This window comes from Solanum dulcamara, chromosome 12, assembly GCF_947179165.1.
Source record: "Solanum dulcamara chromosome 12, daSolDulc1.2, whole genome shotgun sequence".
NCBI lineage: Eukaryota > Viridiplantae > Streptophyta > Magnoliopsida > Solanales > Solanaceae > Solanum > Solanum dulcamara.
The window spans coordinates 66561392-66580578 of NC_077248.1; the positions used below are offsets into that span (position 1 = coordinate 66561392).

The 19187-nt window shown below is 33.5% G+C and overlaps 3 protein-coding genes and 1 pseudogene across 3 annotated transcripts; 3 read left to right on the plus strand and 1 right to left on the minus strand.

Moving 5' to 3' along the window:
- Window positions 1-556: 556 nt before the first annotated feature.
- LOC129877640 (indole-3-acetic acid-amido synthetase GH3.6-like) lies at window positions 557-4181 on the plus strand (annotated as a pseudogene).
- A 106-nt stretch (window positions 4182-4287) lies between these two features.
- On the minus strand, window positions 4288-6696 carry LOC129877639 (gluconokinase). The gene is made up of 5 exons (XM_055953163.1): window positions 6557-6696; window positions 5470-5587; window positions 5326-5368; window positions 4999-5078; window positions 4288-4897 (listed from the first exon to the last, which is right to left on the minus strand). Exons 2-5 carry the CDS (start codon window positions 5534-5536, stop codon window positions 4494-4496), a joined length of 594 nt encoding a protein of 197 aa, XP_055809138.1. The 5' UTR covers window positions 5537-5587; window positions 6557-6696; the 3' UTR covers window positions 4288-4493.
- Window positions 6697-7759: 1063 nt separating this feature from the next.
- LOC129876891 (uncharacterized) lies at window positions 7760-9330 on the plus strand. Its single transcript, XM_055952370.1, has 2 exons — window positions 7760-8247; window positions 9044-9330. Exons 1-2 carry the CDS (start codon window positions 7803-7805, stop codon window positions 9115-9117), a joined length of 519 nt encoding a protein of 172 aa, XP_055808345.1. The 5' UTR covers window positions 7760-7802; the 3' UTR covers window positions 9118-9330.
- Window positions 9331-15610: 6280 nt separating this feature from the next.
- Window positions 15611-17688, plus strand: LOC129876476 (60S ribosomal protein L8). The gene is made up of 2 exons (XM_055951927.1): window positions 15611-16176; window positions 17209-17688. Exons 1-2 carry the CDS (start codon window positions 15737-15739, stop codon window positions 17549-17551), a joined length of 783 nt encoding a protein of 260 aa, XP_055807902.1. The 5' UTR covers window positions 15611-15736; the 3' UTR covers window positions 17552-17688.
- The last annotated feature ends 1499 nt before the right edge of the window (window positions 17689-19187 follow it).

Here is a 19187-nt window from a genome sequence, read left to right on the forward strand (position 1 = left end):
CTCATGTCTCACCTTAATTTTTCTATGTGGATCCTTTCGAAAATATTTTTCTCAATTAATTTATTAACTTGTTTAATAAATAGGCCAAGTAAAACATTCAAAATTGAGTTGACTTTTTAAGTAAAATATTCATAGTTGAGTGACTTTTGAGTAAAAAATCAAAGGTGAGTGACTTTGTTACAAAAGAGTCCATAGTTGAGTGGCCATCTGTGATATTATCTCCAATATATTTACTATTAATTGCTGGATTCAGTTGAACCCATAGTCAATAGATTCCATTTGTCACCAAAAAGGGTTGTGGTAAGTACTTCTTCATTTTTAACTAGAGGTCTCGAGTTCTAGTCTCTTAGGGTATGGAGTCGCCTTTATTAGGAAGCGCTTTATCCCCCAACGTGGGACTTTCCGGCGCGAATGCGAATTTAATCGGGCTCCAATATGGATACCGGACACTGGGTGGAAAACCAAAAAAATACATTCCAACTGTCTCTGCTTTTAACGTTCTCTGTATAAAGCAACTTCAACCTTCCTCCACACACATAATAAACATTTCATTCACCTTGTAGCAAGGTCTTTATTAATATGGAAAGAACCATGCCTGAGGCACCAAACAGCTCAATGAAGACCACTGGTGGTAGTATCGCTGTTGCGGAGTTAAACAAGAAGTTTCTTCAGTTTATTGAAGAGGTTACGACCTACGTTGATGAGGTCCAAAAGAGAGTTCTTGCTGGAATCCTCTCTTGAAATGCAAACATTGAATACTTGCAGCTCTATGATCTCAATGGTCACACCGATAGAGAGACATTCAAGAAAGTGATCCCAATCATCACCTATGAAGATATTCAGCCTGATAACAACCGTATAGCAAATGGTGATAAGTCTCCAATCCTCAGCTCCCAACCCATCTCTGAATTCTTGACAAGGTTTGTCTACATTTCCATCTCCACTGTGTACTATTATAAAGTACACAGTTCACATTCTCTGTATCTCACTAAGATGTTCTCGTTCTTGTGTGTGTATCCTTTGTCTAATTTCTGCTGAAGAGCAATCTTTATGTGCAGTTCTGGGACGTCCGGAGGGAAGAGAAAATTGATGCCAACAATTCAAGAAGAGATTGGGAAGAGATTTCAGCTTAGTGGCCTTATCATGTCTGTGATAAGCCAATATGTTCCAGATTTGGAAAAGGGCAAAGGAATGTATTTCTGGTCAGTAAAGTCCGAAGCCAAGACCCCAGGAGGATTACTAGCTCACCCTGTTCTAACAAGTATGCACAAGAGTCCTTATTTCAACAACCACCGTCTCAGCCCCTATGCAAACTACACTAGTCCCACTGCTTTGTGGTCTCTACCAAAGCAAAGAAGTCCTCAGGGTTGGCTAGTACTTCGCATCCAGCTTCATCCGGTTCCTAGAAAAATACTGGTCTCTACTTTGTAACGATATTCGAATGATTAACACCCAAATTACAGATGTGTCAGTGATGAAAATCCTCAAACCTGACCCAGAATTAGCTGATATCATCGAGGCTAAATGCAGTAAAGATTCATGGAAAAGGATCATCGCTCGGTTGTGGCCTAACACCAAGTATGTGCTAACTATTGTAACCGGAAACATGTCACATTATATGCCTACCCTTGATTATTACGGCAATGGCATCCCTCTTGTCTCTACCACATATGCTTCCTCGGAATGCCACTTTGGAATCAACTTGAACCCCTTTTGTAAGCCCAGCGAAATCTCTTGCACCCTTATTCCCACCATGTGCTATTTTGAGTTCGCACCAATTCACAGAGACAATGGAGTCATCAATTCTATCTCCAAGTCCAAATCGCTTAATAAGAAAGAAGAAAACCATTTGGTTGACCTGGTTGATGTCAAGATTGGCCAGGAGTACGAGCCAGTTATTACTACATATTCAGGTACTTTCAAATGCCAAACAAAATTGTCGACTTGTTTCTTTTTTACAATTGTCTGTCCAACAGGTCTGTTAATGCTTAGCTTTGCTTGGACTTGTGTCATTTCAGGACTCTATAGATACAGGGTGGGTGAAGTGCTTCGAGTTACTGGATACAAGAACGTACCTCAATTCTACTTTGTACGTCGGGAAAACGTAATCTTGAGTATTGATTATGACAAGACTGATGAAGTGAACTCCAAAATGCAGTGCACAATCTGATACCATATGATGCAAATGTAACTGAGTACACCAGTTATGCCGATACTGACTGATGAAGTGAACTCCAAAATGCAGTGCACAATCTGATACCATATGATGCAAATGTAACTGAGTACACCAGTTATGCCGATACTGCCACCGTTCCAGGCTACTATGTCCTATTATGGGAGCTCAGTGTGAATGGCTCTACCCAAATTCCTCCTCCAGTCTTTGAAGATTGTTGTCTCACCATTGAAGAATCTCTAAATAGTGTCTACTGTGAGGGGCGTGCCACTGACAAATGCATTGGGCCTCTGGAAATCAGGATAGTGGAAATTGGGACTTTTGACAAGCTCATGGACTGCTGTGTTAGCTAAGGTGCTTCCATAGAGCACTACAAGACGACCCCCGATGCATGAAATTCGCACCCTTTGTTGAGCTATTGAATTAATATGGTTTAATAATTCATCTTTAATAGTCAATCAAATGACAAAAGTTAGTATGGTTTTCACTATGTCATCAGGATCCAATGTAGCATCGACCTTAAATATTCGTTCTGCTTCATCAATCTGAAGCAAATCCAGTTGGGTCTGCAAGAGCTTTGCAGAAAGGCTTTCCCTCGGCTTCTCTTTTCCAGCCGAGCAGCAAGCACTTCGTCCCTAACATCCAGTAACACAAATTTAACTACATTTGCATAAGAACTTGATTCATAATTTGGGTCTACAGATCTAAGGATTTCCCGGTACCGCTTTTGCAGTGCTGAGCAAGCAAGAATCAGTGTTTCATTGTCAATTAAGCTTCTTCTTAACACATTTTGTAGTGTTTCAAGCCATGGAACACGATCTTTGTCAGAAAGAGGGATCCCATTCCGCTAATAATTGAAATATGAAATTAAACCACAGCAATATCTATCAAATTGGAATAATATATGTTTAAATAAGCTTCAAGTTCTTTGAGAAAAGATCTCTTAGGAAGAGTAAGCCATTGAATATCATGTATTACATTAAACTGATCCTGTTCAATTTTTCCTTTCAATTGATCTGAGAGACTGAAAAACCAGATATATTCAAAGTTATGAGATATTCTAATTCTACAATCTGAGGTTCTTTGTTAAGGACAACTTGAATCCTCAAGCAGATAGAAACTGACCAATGACCTCTACATGTTTTGGTTCAACAGATATGCAATGACAGGAAGAAGCAATAAACTGATTCAATAAATAAACTGAAAGCTTACGATTTTCAAGATCCGCTGTCACCCATAAGCACAATGTCTTTTCCTGTGATGCAAGACATTACACGCAAGAGGAAAAATATCTATCACACCATCCATAGCAAATACCCTTCTCCACACAAAAAATTTCATGCATTTTAAGCCTATATAATTTACAAACACCTTCTTGATGGAGGTTGGAAGTTGAAACAAGAAATATGCAACAAATGGTTATCTTAGTTAGAAACAAGAATCATATATAGTAGGAGTGGTTTGGGAAGTCACTTTTCAGTACCACTGATAATAATAATTTGATTTTCGACTTGAGGCAGTTCAAAGCTTTTAGCTTGGCTTAAATTTGCAGTTTCTCAACATGAATGAAAAATGTAATTATGAATATTCCATCTTTATGCATGAGAGTAAACATAAACAAAAACAAAAACAAAAATGATGTAGTAATATTTAATGTTAATATTAATCAGCACGTCCAAATCACAGTATAGAACATTTTGAGTCCTATCTTTTCAAGAAACAAAAGGAGAATAACTATAACAGGTTGAATTTTCAACATATAGAAGATAGTCGCAAAGAGATTTTATAAATTTTTAACTGGTGCATTTTAGCTTAGCTATAACAGGTTGACAAGTTCATGGACTACTGTGTTAGCTTAGGTGCTTCCCTTGACCAATACAATACACCCCGATGCGTGAAATTTGCACCCCTTGTTGAGCTATTGAATTCGAGAGTTATGTCCAGACACTTCAGCCCCACGTGTCCAAACTGGGTTCCTGGCCACAAGCAATGGAACAACATGAATTGAATGGCTAGTTTCGTGTTCCTGACCACAAGAATTATGACAAAGACTTAGCTTCTCTATATTTGATCTTCCCCGTACCTAAGTCCATCAAAGCTTCCATATCATCGTCTCTTTGCTTTTGCTATAGTCACAACACTCTTGAATGAGAAACATCCTTGCTTTGTGTCATCTAATTTATTTAGCTTTGTTGTTCAGATGTATATCTTACTATAAAATGCAATGAAAAATATGTATAACAATAAGAATTCTGTTTATCACGGACTTTTCTTTAAAATAATTCATCTTTAATTGAATCCATCCCTTATGGACTTGTGATCAGATGACAAAAGTTTGTATGGTTTTCAATATGGTGTCAGGATCCATAGTAGCATCAACCTTAAGTATCCCTTCTGCTTCATCAATCTGAAGCAAATCCAGTTGGTCCTGCAAGAGCGTTGCAGGCATGAAATGCTTTCCCTCAGCTGCTCTCTTGACCAGACGATCGGCAAGAACTTCAGCCCCAACATCCAACAACACGAATTTAACAATACTTGCATAAGAACCTGGTTCATAATTTGGGTCTGCAGATCTAAGGATTTCCCTGTACCGCTTTTGCAGAGCTGAGCAAGCAAGAATCAGTGTTTCATTGTCAACTAAGCCTCTTCTCAGCGTATTCCGCAATGCTTCAAGCCATGGAACACGATCTTCCTCGGAAAGAGGTATCCCATTCTTCATCTTCTCTGTTTTGATCATGCAAATCATCAATAAATGCACCCCTTGGGAATATGCTCTCATCGATCAACTATGATATGATTTAATCACTCATGATCATAGTCCTTACCTTTGTTAGACTCTGAGTGATAATCATCGGCATCGAGAAAGCGACCATGAACAGCTCTTCCAAGCATCTGACCAATTGTTCTGAGCCAGCATGCATAAGAATTACTTAAAAGTTTGGGACTTGATCCGAAAGACTGAAAAAACAGATAAATGCCAAGTAACAAGATATTTTGGCCTCTACAATCTGAAGTTCTTTGTTAATGTCTAGCTCAACTCCACAAGCAGTTAGAAACCGATTAATAATCAATACAATTTTTTCATTAACTAAGGGATATGCAATGACAGGAAGCAGAAATAAACCAAATTAGTAAGTAACTTGAAACCTTACGATTTTCCAGCTCCGCTGACTCCCATAAGTACAATAGCTTTTCCTGTGAGGTAAGACATTACATGCAAGAGGAAAAAAATTTCATCATATCATCCATAACAAATGAAAGAAGAAAGAAGAACAAGATGGAAGGTGAATACAAACCTTTGTAGTCAGATGCCATTTTCGGGAAACTTGTGACACAACTGCAAGTGCTTGATGTCAAAAGCATTAGATGATTAACCCTTTCAGATATTACAAGGTTCTGTGCACCTCTCTGATCCTAAAACACAGGAAATATCAGCAGTACATCAAGAATTAAGATCCAGTTAAGCCCTAACTTTCTCAAAATTGCCACGAAAATGATGTACTAATATCAGCAAGTCGAAATCAAAGTTCTCGAGAACATTTTGAATCTGATATTTTTAGGAAACAAAAGTAAAATAAAAGTAGCATGCTTCCAAGTCAATAGGTTGAGATAGTAGAAACAAACTCGGAAAAATGATAAAAAAAACTTCTCCACACTAAGGATTTGATCCATGCATTGTACTCCCACTATATACAAATGTTTATCTTAGTTATAAACACCTTCTCACATGTTTGTTTTGTTTCAATAACTGAGGCGTCCGGACCAACTTGCCCGCACCTCAGACATATCGATTAAATGAATCCTGAGACCTCCTAGTTCTAAACCCACTTTATTGATCACCAGATTCAGTACCCATACTTTGATTTTCAACTTGGTGTCATTCAAAGCTTCTAGCAACAACAACATATCCAGTATAGTCCACAAAGTGGGGTCTGAGAGGGTAAAGTGTATAACTCCAATAGACCCTCGGCTAAAGAAAAAACATTGCAAAGCAGAAGTAACACAGAAGTACAAGAAACAATAAATAATAAGAAAAACAACACATAATAACAAAAAAAACGATTATCGAGCTACAAGGAATCAACAAATAGTAGCAGAAATCGAAGGACAAAGAAACTAAAGTTCAAAGATTCTAGGTTTGTCAAAATTTGCACTGTTTCAACTTCAATGATAAATGAAATTATGAAAGTTCCATCTTTTTATGATCTTATTTTTTTTCTATCAGAAAACTTTTTAAGATTGATAAACCGATAATGATGCATTTTAACTCGTTAAAATCATAAATTAATCATTAAAAAAATTGGATTTAATGGTTTATTTATGCAGGAAATTAAGCAAAAAAGAGCTGAAACAAAATTCATAAAATGGTATAAAGGAACTTACAAACTGAATTTCACCGGAGAAATGAACAGAGATTGGTTAGCCGGAAAAAGGAGAAGGAGAAAAGCAAAATCGTTATTTCGCCGGCGAATATATATGAAATCAATTTGTATTTTTGGGTCCTCGTTTGGTGGGCCAACTACTTAAATCCAATTGAAGCCACCAACGTCCTAAGGGTGTTTACTATTCGATCAATTTCTTTTGTCAAATTTCACAAAAAAAGCTTAATATTTTCTCCGTTTCAATTTAAGTATATTAACTTGATTGAATATAAAGTTTAAGAGAAATATTGGCATACTTTTAAATTTTATGATATTAAATTAAAGATGTCTATAGTTTTATAAAAAAATAATACATAAATATGTTTTTTAACTTGATTTCGATTGTCATATGTGTCTTTCAACTTTGTGTATGCACAAGTAGATACTTAATCTTGTGTAAAGTTGAACAGGTGCACACATGTGTTATACGTGTATTATGTCATGTAGGATGTGTATGTCTACTTGTGCAATTTTATACAAGTTTAAGTGTCTATTTGTGCAATTTTATATAAATTTAAATGTCTATTTATGTACACCCAATGTTGAAAGACATGGATGTGAGATGAAATCAAGTTAAAAAACTATGGTTAGTACTAAAAACACCCTTACACTTGGATAAGTGAATTTAAAAACGCCCCCGACATCATAGAATTTAATGATGTGTATTCACGCGCTATCCAATTGAACTTTTTATCCGATGTGTCATCTACTTCCCTACTTCTCTCCTTACTAAATATAGAAAGACACACTATTTTTGGGACAAATCAAAAAAAAAGTAAACACTTAAATTGGAACGGAATGAGTACATTTTACGAGTATGCATTAGATTTAATAAGTCGTAAAACATCAGGTGTGTTGCAATTGAGGCTAAACATATATAATTAAATGAGATGATATTTTTTATGTGATTAAGTAGGCGCTTGAAAACACATGAATACTTTATCAGGTAATTATCTACTTAACTAATTAAAACATATCATAATTTGAATTTCTAAATAAAATTTACTCGGAAATTTAAGAAAATATTGATGTATTCATTCTTTTATTTTGGTAAATATGATAGATATCCATATATAGTTAGTCAAACACATGAAAAAGAATTGAGTAATAATATTTAACTTCATAGAAGATATCAAAACCAAAAAATACAAAACACTTTCTCTCTCTCTCTCTCTCTGTGTGTTTCTCTCTCATCATTTCCTTCATTCATGGCTTTTCTTCAATATTATCATCAATTTCCACTTCTTTTACTCTTTTTCTTCTTGTTGTTCATCTCTTTATCACATTCTTCACCTATGTCCATTCATGATCTCCTAAAATCCAAAGGCTTACCATATGGTCTTCTCCCAAAAGAAGTAAAATCTTATAATTACTCATCAAATAATGGGCTTCTTGAAGTTTATTTGGATGGGCCTTGTTTGACTAAGTTTGATACAATAGCCTTTTATGAGAGTTATTTGAAAGCTAATCTTACTTATGGTAGCCTTAATGGTGTTCATGGACTTTTACAAGAAGAGTTATTTGTGTGGCTACCAGTTAAAGGAATTATTGTTGATGATATAAATTCTGGGATTATACTTTTTGATATTGGATTGGCTCATAAACAACTTTCACTTTCACTTTTTGAAGATCCACCACATTGTAATCCAAATGGTAAAATTCTTGGCTCCTCCCTTTTAATCTGTTTTTTGTGGCTATTATTAGCTATTTTATCTAGTAAATAGTTTGAGTCCGACCTGTTTGGAACCGAGACGTAGTTATTATTGTTGTTAATCTAGCCATTTCTCCTAAGAAAATAGTTGAGTCTGACATGTTCGAGACTGAGACGTGTTTATCTATTTTACCTTTAAAATAAGGTAGATACTGAATCAAGTTATGATGATAGTTAAAAATCGATACAATCTTATGTTCTATGAATTTAATTGAACCTTCAAATGCCCTCAATTGACTTTCTCCTTTATGAGTCTGAATTTTTTGCGTAATTTCAATCGTGGTTAGGCTAGAATTTTGAACCCAAATTTATATGGTAAATTCACAAATAATCACTTCTATAATTAAAAAATAATCATTATTATGAAATATCAATTTCATATGTGAAACTCCAACATAGTATCGGTGGGCACTATTTATACAATTTTTCAATTATAATGAGTTTACCGTTAAAAAATGTTAAACGCATCAAGTTTAAATCCTGATTCGCGCTATAGTGTAAAATAATTTCTTACATTATTAAACTTGTTCCATTTTAAATATGCTTTTGACAAGTAGATACTGATTTTATCTCATGTGAACTATTGTTCATTCACGTGAAAAATAGTATCACTTATTTCGAGTTTTTTCTTTTAAAAAAGTTTCTAGTTCAATTGGCTAGTCAAATTTGGTATTGTCCTTTTATTCTGACTTTTGGGTGCTACACACTGAACATTACACTGCATGGTTGAATATGCAGGAATTCTGAAAAAGAATACTGGAACAAGACAGAGATTTGAAGCACAAAGAAAGAAAATGTTGTCTTGTGACTAAAATATTTACTTATAATAATAGTTGTTGTGTTTTTAATCCGAGGTTCGGTATCTATTTTGGAGTCTGACTAATTCAGACTTCATATCATGACTAATACTTGAAACTTCTGATTAAGAATAACGGAATGTTTACTTGTGGTAGTGTACTAGCACATATTAGTTTCTTGAAATTGTAGGATAAGAGTCTCTATTTAAATGGAGGGCTGTAGAGATATCTTTTGTTTATTTGTTTGTTTGGATCTATTATAGATAGATTAGATAATTCCAAAGCAAAGGGTCTCATTATAAGATCCTAACTCCCTTAACAATCTTTCCTATGCATAGTACATTTGAGATTTTTCGATCCGATTAATTTGAATTTATATCTAATGAATTGATTGACCAAGGGGGTAAAGTGCTTTCACTAATAAATTTTTTATTCTCAAAATTCAAACTCGAGATATTTGATTAAGAGTAGAAAAATTTCGACCACTCCATCATGCTCCTAAATGCAACCACTAGATTGTTAATGATTATTAACCTAAGGCACTAAAATCCATGGAGGTGAAATTATTGTTATTCCTTATTTTGAATTTGAGATTTTGAATTTGAATTCTGGAAATATTTCAATAAGGATTTTACCTCTACCTCTTTAACTGATTTATTGGACATAAACTCAATTAGTCAAGTCAATAAATTTCAATCAGCAGATGATTAAATTAAAAAAATAATAATAAAAAACTAAGCCATTAGTAATTGTATTGTGTGCAAACACAATTATCAAAACAGTGCAAGAGTGTAATTAGTTGAACAAATTTCATAGGATGCTTTGTACTAAACATTGGAGAGTATTACATGGGATCATTTGGACCTACATTCACATATATGGTTGTTTTTTATTGAAGTAGTTGATGAATACATTCAATATATTGGACCAACTTATTATAGGGCGGACCCTCTCACCTTGTATTGTTTTTATTCTTATCTTTGAACTAAGGCACCACAACAACATCATCAACAATAATTACCTAGTTTGATTTTATAAGTGAGAGTTAAAAAGATAGATAGAGTGTACGTAAATTTTACCTGTATCTTAAATAAAATAGAGAAGTTGTTTTGAATTAGATTCTCATTTCGAGAAAACATTTTCGAAATAGATTTAAGAAATACTAGAGTAAAAATAATATGTTGAAAAAACAAAAGAGAAAAAAAATATTGACATCAAAATAATAGGGATAACCAAGTAAAAGGAACAACAATATAAAAATTGAGGAATACGATAATACTAGCACAATAATAGTGGATTGATAGAGGGAAAGAATAAAGTGTATGCAGATCTTACCACTATCTAGTGAAGATAGAGATGACGTTTTCGAACGACCCTTGGTTCAAGTGTATCAAATCCAAGAAAAAGAAGAAAAAAACAATGGTAAAAGCATAAGAGAGAAAACAGTAGAGTAGCAACAACAGAATAATATGATAATCAAAGTGCAATAAACAAAGTAAACATTTTAAGAATCACATAGTCCAAGGAGCTAATTACTATTTGTCCCTACCCTTTTTAATATTACAGAAATCCTTTCAAAAATAGTACATCCGAATACATCTTGTGGTATTCGGATACATTAATTAATAAATCAGTTGAGCTAAAAAAGGAAAAGAGAGTAGCAATTATTCGGATACATTAATTCAAAAAAATATTTCAACGGATACATCCTGTGGTATCCGAATACATTAATTCAGATACATAAATTAACAAATCAGTTGAGCTAACCAAGGAAAAGAGAGTAGTAATTATGTATCCGGAAAAATGGGTTCAGGGTGTAAAAGGAGGAATTTTTGAAATAATTGAAAATGATAGGGAATATTTGAAGATATGGGAAGACAAGATACGGGAAATGCGACTAAGATGGTTTGAGCATGTGAAAAGGAGAGACACAGATGCCCTAGTGCGGAGGTGTGAGAGGTTGGCCATTGATGGTTTCAGAAGAGGTAGGGGTAGGCCGAAGAAATATTGGGGAGAGGTGATTAGACAGGACATGACGCAATTACAGCTTACTGAGGACATGACCTTAGATAGGAGGGTGTGGTGAACCCACATTAAGGTAGAAGGCTAGTACATAGTCTCGTTACTCTTCCTTATTAGTAGGCGTATTAGCGCACTATAATTTCTTGTGCTCTGATTTCTGTTATTATCTATTATTATCTATTACTTTCTGTACTTTGATTACTCTATTTTATCTGTGTAGCTTTCGCTATTTGTTTTCCCATAACGCTTTGAAATTCTTAGCCTTATCTAACCTCTTTTATACTTTTATTGAGCCGAGGGTCTTTCGGAAACAGCCATACCTTGATAGGAGTAAGGTCTGCGTACACTTTACCCTCCCAGACCCCACGTTGTGGGATTTCACTAGGTGGTTGTTGTTGTCGTATGGGAGAAAATAGCCAAATCCTCCCCTTTCAATCTATTATCGGATTTTCAACTACACACGTATACTTCACGGAGGTCTTATTACCCCTTGAACTATTTAAAATCATAATTATAACCTCCCTAAAAAATCACAACCACATTTATGTTGATCAGTAAAATCCACGCGTTTGACAAATATAATTTTTATTTTTTTTATTCTTTTTCCTTTTTGATTTATTATTTTATTCCGTTTTTCTTTCTTTTTCTTTTATTTTGTTTCTCTTCCTCTTCTTCCTTTCAGATCTAGAACTAACAGTGCTTTTTTTTTCTTTTTTCTCTTCCTCTTCTATCCTTCAATTTAAGAATATACCAACATACCAAGATATTCTTTTTATTTTTCTTTCCTTTCGTTTTCTCTTCTTTTTTTTTAAATTCCTGAACACACTCGTATGCCAATTTTTATTTATTTATTATTATTATTTTTCATTAAATCTAATATTATTATTGAGTTTATGGTTATGCAAAAAGAATAAATGCATAAATGATAAAGATTTATTGTCAATTTGATTCATCTGAAAAATGAATTTCGTCGGTCAAATTTTTTTTGGATGAGGATATTTTGAATTTTTTTTAGAAATCCCCATAATTATTAAGTTGTTTGAATAAATTTTGTTAACTGAAAAAATTTGTTACAATAGTTTCAAAGTGGTGTTTTAATGGCTAATAGTTGATTTTGAAAATGGGTGTAAAATAATTTACTTGATAGTTTCTGATTATGGAAAGTGGAAGTGGAGTGTTTATCTTGAGTTTGTGGTGTGTCGATTGACATCATGATGATGGTGCTTTAAAGATCAAGAGTGGAGATGAAAATTTATGGCTGCCATTGATGCTCTACTAAGTTGTTAAGAAGAAGAAAAAATTATAAATGAGATAGAAACAAATAAGAAAAAAATATATATATATTTATGAAAAGAATAATAAAAACAAAGTTTTAGTCTTTATTTTTGATCTTCACTCCCTCAGAGAGAGTAAAATATACTTACTTTGCCACGTAAGCATTTAAGGAGGTAATAATTTCGATTTTAAATAATTCAGGGGGTATTAGAACCCCAATAAAGTAAAAGTGTGTAATTAAAAATTCGATAATAGGTTGAGGGGTCATTTGGCTATGGTGAATAAAGTAGTGTATATATGTAATTTTTCCATAAACAAATGATTCTAAAATGGCTAAACTTACAAAAGTTACATCCTTCGACTATGACTTAAATAACAATTCTCAAATCCATTACACGAACGTGCCCCTAGAATTAATATTGGTCCAAGATATATATATATATATATATGTATAACTTACATAAATCATATAGTGTAAGGAGCAAATTATATTCTATCCCTACTTTTTTTCAATTTATAAAAATCCCTTTAAATTTATGTCATCTGGATACGTAGGTGTCATTCGGATACATTAATTCCGATACATTAGATAGCTTGGTTGTTATGTTTAAAAAGGAAATTAAAGGTACATTAAATGTTAATTCCACTAATCATGCAAAACAAATTGATATCAATCTCTTCTAAAATTTTAGGAACTTCAAATAATTCAAATTTCAAATGTTCTACTCCTCAATTTATCCCAAATCGTAATAATTTTTCTTGTTTATCTTCTTCTTCATCCATTTTTTTTTTTTTAGTCATCAGTTATCAATTTTTTTATTTTTTTTTATAACTTTTCATCTACAAATTTTTGATAACATGAAAATATACCTTTTCTTTTTCCATATTATTGAATACGATTAAGTTCTTGATTTTCAACTTTTTCAGAGTACAAAAATGACGAAATCGACTGCATTTTTCAATTCTACATTGTTTTCCTCGATACCCATTTTTCAATTCTACAAAAATGGATAAGTTTTGGTTGTGTATCTAAAAATAATATTTTGAATTAACGTAGAAACTTAATTATATCTTACGATAACAGAATTTTATCCTTAAAAAGTTTTGTTGGTGGTGGCTCAGGTAAGGGCTTTAAGTTGAGATTCATGGATGACACTATATTTGCAAATGAAAAATAACCTACGAGAGTTGATATAGAGAAAGAAGAAAGTGCAGAAGAATTTCATTATCTTTTTTTTTTTACTTTCAGCAGATCAGATTGTTGATTATTTTTTTTCGATTTTAAGTTGTTCATTTTTTTGTGATACATATAGGTTCAGATTTTTAGTGTATTTAATTTTTTTTCTTACATTAATATATAATGCCTTCGTTTCAACACTATGATACATTACATTTTTATCATGCACAACGTATCATGTTCAAATATTAGTTTTGATACATAACCTTAATATGTTTAATTTATTGAAACACAAATTGACATGTATCATGTTCATAGTTATGTTTTTGATACATAATTATTAAAAAATTTGTTAACTTTTACTTCCTGATATATACACCTAAACTTATCCAATTCGAAGATTATGTATCTGTATACATTATCAAATATAATTGTTGATATATAAACACTATTTTTTTATAACAATATTAGTTTGTATCATATTCATAGTTATGTATATGACACAACATTGATAGAGCAACTTGTTGATTTTTTTTGTGATTTTTGTTGTTAATCTTTTTCTAATACGTATGAGTATGGTCTATTTTCATATTTAAACTTATGTATTCATGCCTTTAATTATTTACCTAATACATAATTATTAAAAATTGTATAATCTACCATGTATCAGTTGTTGTTATGTATCTACAATCTTTAATTATTGTTTAGATTCATTCAAATTAGAAGGTTAGGTGTCCGTGCACATTACCCAAAAAATGTACTTGATACATAAACCCTAATGTTATATAGCTAAAGCATTGTGTATCAAATTAATTGATATGTACATGATACATAATATATATCAAAATTCAACAATTTCAAACTTTATTACATGTATCATATACATATCAACTCACAACTGTTTTGTGTATCACACACAAAAAATGTTATTGGCAACAATTACATTTATAATGTATCTTTTATAAAATACAATATTTCTCAAACAAAATAATGCACATAAATAGTAATGTATCATGCACTTTTTTTTGGACATGATACGTAAATTCAAATTTATAATAAATGTATCTAATGCATAGTGACTACCAAACAGTAATGTATCTATCTCAAATCTAACATCTTATAGGCAATAATTACTTATTTAATATATCTAGTAGAGATATAATACTTATCAATTTAAACAAGATACATAAATAGTAATGTATCATGATAAAGTTATCCATCTCGAAAACACAATTTAAATTTAATGTATCATAATGTTGAAAAGAAGGCATTACACATTAATTTAAGAAACAAAAATAGCTAGATACATTAAAAATTCGAATCTATATGTATCATAAAAAGATGAACAACAAAAATATAAAAAAAAAAAACAATCTGATTTGTTGAAGGAAAAAAAATTTAACTTTTCTACCTTTTTTTTGGGGGGGGGGGGGGGGGAGGGGAGGGGGCACAGTCACTTTAAAGGACGAAGATACATCCTTGTAAGGCTTCGCCTTCTCAATTTTCTGATTAGTCCTTGATAATGAATCGTGCAATTGTTTCATTTATTTTCAGTCCAATCTTCGTCGTCAAATCAAACACAAACACGATCAATATTAGGTAAGTTTAACTAGTACTCTCAATGCTAAAAGAAGGAGGATCATCCAGATGTATCAAGACTTTGAATATGCAAAATCAAAAAAAAAAGAACACAGATGTATGAATTTTCAGATGGAAAAGAAAAAAAACGACCTATCGAGGAAGTTGAAATCGATTGATTGGAGAGAGAATAAATTCAAAATTCAAAATTGTAATGAATAAAATAACTATTGATTGCTTGAATAAAAATAAGAGATTGGAGGAATGAAAATAGAAAGAGAGAAAATAAGAACTGATGTATCCAGATTTGTGGGGTTTTGGAGATAAAAGAGAAAATTTTGAAATATTTTAAAATGATAGTGAATAATAGAAGATATGATAAATAAGAATGTGTAGATATGTAATTTTTCCTATATATACCCTATATGGGCTCAGAATCATTCTTGGACCAAACATAGGCCCAAATGATAACTAGGGCAACACATTACACCTCTAAAAACCCTAGTATATCATCATCTTCCCATCACTTTCTTCAAAACCCCTCCGGCGAGAGAGTGTAGAGAGAGAAGAGAGGAGAGAGAAATGGGTCGTGTAATCAGAGCACAACGTAAGGGAGCCGGCTCGGTTTTCAAATCCCATACCCATCACCGGAAAGGTCCGGCCCGATTCCGTACCCTTGATTTCGGCGAACGAAATGGTTACCTGAAAGGAGTAATCACAGAGGTGATTCACGATCCGGGGAGAGGTGCACCACTCGCGCGAGTGACATTCCGTCATCCTTTCCGGTACAAGCATCAGAAGGAGCTGTTCGTTGCTGCTGAAGGGATGTATACTGGACAGTTTGTGTATTGTGGGAAAAAAGCAACTCTTATGGTTGGTAATGTGTTGCCGCTCAGATCTATTCCGGAAGGAGCTGTTGTTTGTAATGTTGAGCATAAAGTTGGGGATCGTGGTGTTTTTGCTAGGTGTTCTGGTGATTACGCCATTGTTATCAGTCACAATCCTGATAATGGTACCACTAGGTATGTTATTATTCGTTTTGTTCAATTATGGATGACTGTTCGTGTGATTTTGAGTTAGATGTTTGAAACCCTTATGGATGCTTTTGTTTGAATGATTGAAAAAATGATTTTTTTTAGCTTTACCTGACTAGTTTAGGATAGATGCAGTGCCAAAGCCAGAAATTCCGTTAAGGGTGTTCAATTTTTCTATATACATACTATTGTTTTTCGATGTAGGGTGTTTGACTGGTGTAGTTGGTTGATTGATTGACTTGAAAATGTTTCTATTAATATGATTAATTGATGGTTTGATCGCTGGATAAAGTAGCTGGGTCAAGGTTGATGGTTAAACTTGTGAGGAAATGGTTCATACTTTGCTAGTGTAACTAGGTGAATATATGGTTCTTTTCAGTCGGGTTGCAATGCCGAGTTATATGATCCAATTTTGTGTATATTATTATAAATGTGGATAGATTAGTTTGATGTGAAGTTTGTGTTGTTGGAGTTGGAGAAGGAGGTTAACTGTATCATTTTATCTTGTCCTAGTAATGAAGCTTGGCTATATGATATGAGAGAAGGAAGGGAATTTGTTTTTCAAATCATATCATTATGTTGAACTAATTTGTTATATTTTACTGATGCTTGTAAGTTTATCATTGAGGTGAATTTGTAGCAGTGAAGAAAGACTCAGAAGTGTATTGTGAAACCTGATTTTGGATGTGTATGATGCTTTATCTGGAAAAGAATGAGCTCTGTAATATGTTTAATGGTGATAAAACTTACCTTATATTATGTGTTCACCCCCATTACTAGAGTTTCCAGGATGATAGTTGTTGTGTTCTGTGACAAATTAGTTCGGAAACACTTAGCTTAGTTAGATTCTTGTGATTGCTGCATGACAGTTATTGTTGTCATGCTACATCCTATGTCTTTATACATTATTTCTAACTGATGTTATTTTTACGCATTGTGGTTATACTATGGCCATACTGTTGGTTGCAAGTATGTCAGATGTTATTGAAATCTGTTTGATCAAATTTGAACTCTCAACAGGGTCAAGCTCCCATCAGGAGCCAAAAAGATTGTGCCGAGTGGATGCCGTGCCATGATTGGTCAGGTTGCTGGTGGAGGACGTACTGAGAAACCAATGCTCAAGGCTGGTAATGCTTACCACAAGTACCGTGTGAAGAGGAACTGCTGGCCTAAGGTTCGTGGTGTTGCTATGAATCCTGTGGAGCATCCCCATGGTGGTGGTAACCATCAACACATTGGTCATGCCAGTACAGTCCGTCGTGATGCACCTCCTGGACAGAAGGTTGGTCTTATTGCTGCAAGGAGGACTGGTCGTCTTCGTGGTCAAGCCGCTGCTACTGCTGCCAAGGCTGACAAGGCTTAAGCCATTCTCTTGTTACTTTTCTATCTTGTTATTGTGTCCTGATCAATTTTTGAGTATTCAGTTAAAAACCATTTGGTAGTAAAGTTATAACATGCTAAATTTTGTTGGGATGTTTAGTAAGTTTTGTTTTCATGATCCTTGCTTGGTGCATTTTACTACCTTTTCCCTTGTGTTTAATTCTTGGACGTGACATAACTCTGGGCATGGACTGTGAAGCAAGGGAGAAATTTGAAATGTTGTCACTTAATTCACCCATGTCTATTGAGGATATACTAGACTCTGTCCTTGGACTGTGAAGTTAGGATGATGCCTGATTCCACTCCAGTGTTCAAGACACACCATAGTGCGAATCAGGCTTCTTCAAAGTCCACGGACCATGCGTCAAGTATCTCCTCCTCGGACTAGGGAGGAATTGAGTGTCACTACATTTAAATTTCTCCCTCACTTCATAGTCCAAGGGCCAAGAGTCCCATCTCCTCGTCGGATTTGGGAGATTTGAGTGATAGCGCTTTCCATTTTCTGTTTGTGGCAACGATCCAAGGCCATCATTTCATGCTTGTTAGCTGTGATTCTTCTTATTTCAGCATGTGTTACGACTCTTGATAGTAGCTATTTGGATTTAAAGCAAGTTTAAGAGAAGTTTTGTCGTACATTTGATTAAGGCCTTTTACTGCAAGTCTGCAATGACCTCTTTGAATACAAATGTTGTTTGTTCTTGTTTATGACATAGTGGCTCGAATCTTTTGGAAACACTCTCTACCTCCACGATGTAGAGATATAGTTTGCGTACACTCTATCTTTCTCAAGCTCGATGTAGAGATATAGTTTGCATACACTTTATCCTTCTCAAACTCCCTTTAGGATTACACTAGTATGTTGTAATCTGTGGAGGATGTTGATAGAAATATTGATTTGTCATTGGCAAGGTCTGCTATTTGTTAAACATGGACGTAACTATGGTATCGGAAAGGGGGGTGGGGGGTCACTGAATCCTCTTTGTAGAAAAAATTGCATTATACATGTTAGGTTAAAATTATATTTTATATACATACATTAGATGTTGAATCTTCTTGGAGTTTATAATATTTTGAATTTCCTAAATGAATATACCGACTCTATTACGCCCTTGAAACTCTTCCATCATTGTTTCTTATTTATTCACTCACCCTTGTAATTACTTGGACTAGTTTATGTCAAACAAATCAATTTATTTATTGTCTAATGTGCAAGCAACGAAGGTTTCTAAATCTGAATATTTAAGCATAAACAATATTTTGTAGATGAAAATAATTAGCCATATTTATTTCGGATTTATTGGTGATAATATTGGATATCCACCTACTCTATATAAATTAAATCTTGCTCTTTTATAAAATTAATTATTCAGTTTTCTTGACTTTCTGTTGGCCGGCAAAGTTGATATATAACTTTCTGTTGGCCGGCAAAGTTGATATATAATTGGATTAATGTTATAGTACAAATTATTTTTAATGAACAAAATTAGATCAGATGCCTTGAGTGTGAAATTTAATGATAGTATTCAGGTTAGTTTGTACATATTTCGACTATTTCAGTGGATGCCTACAATCTCCCACTAGAACAAGCACTAGAAATCATCATTTTTCATTTCTATATT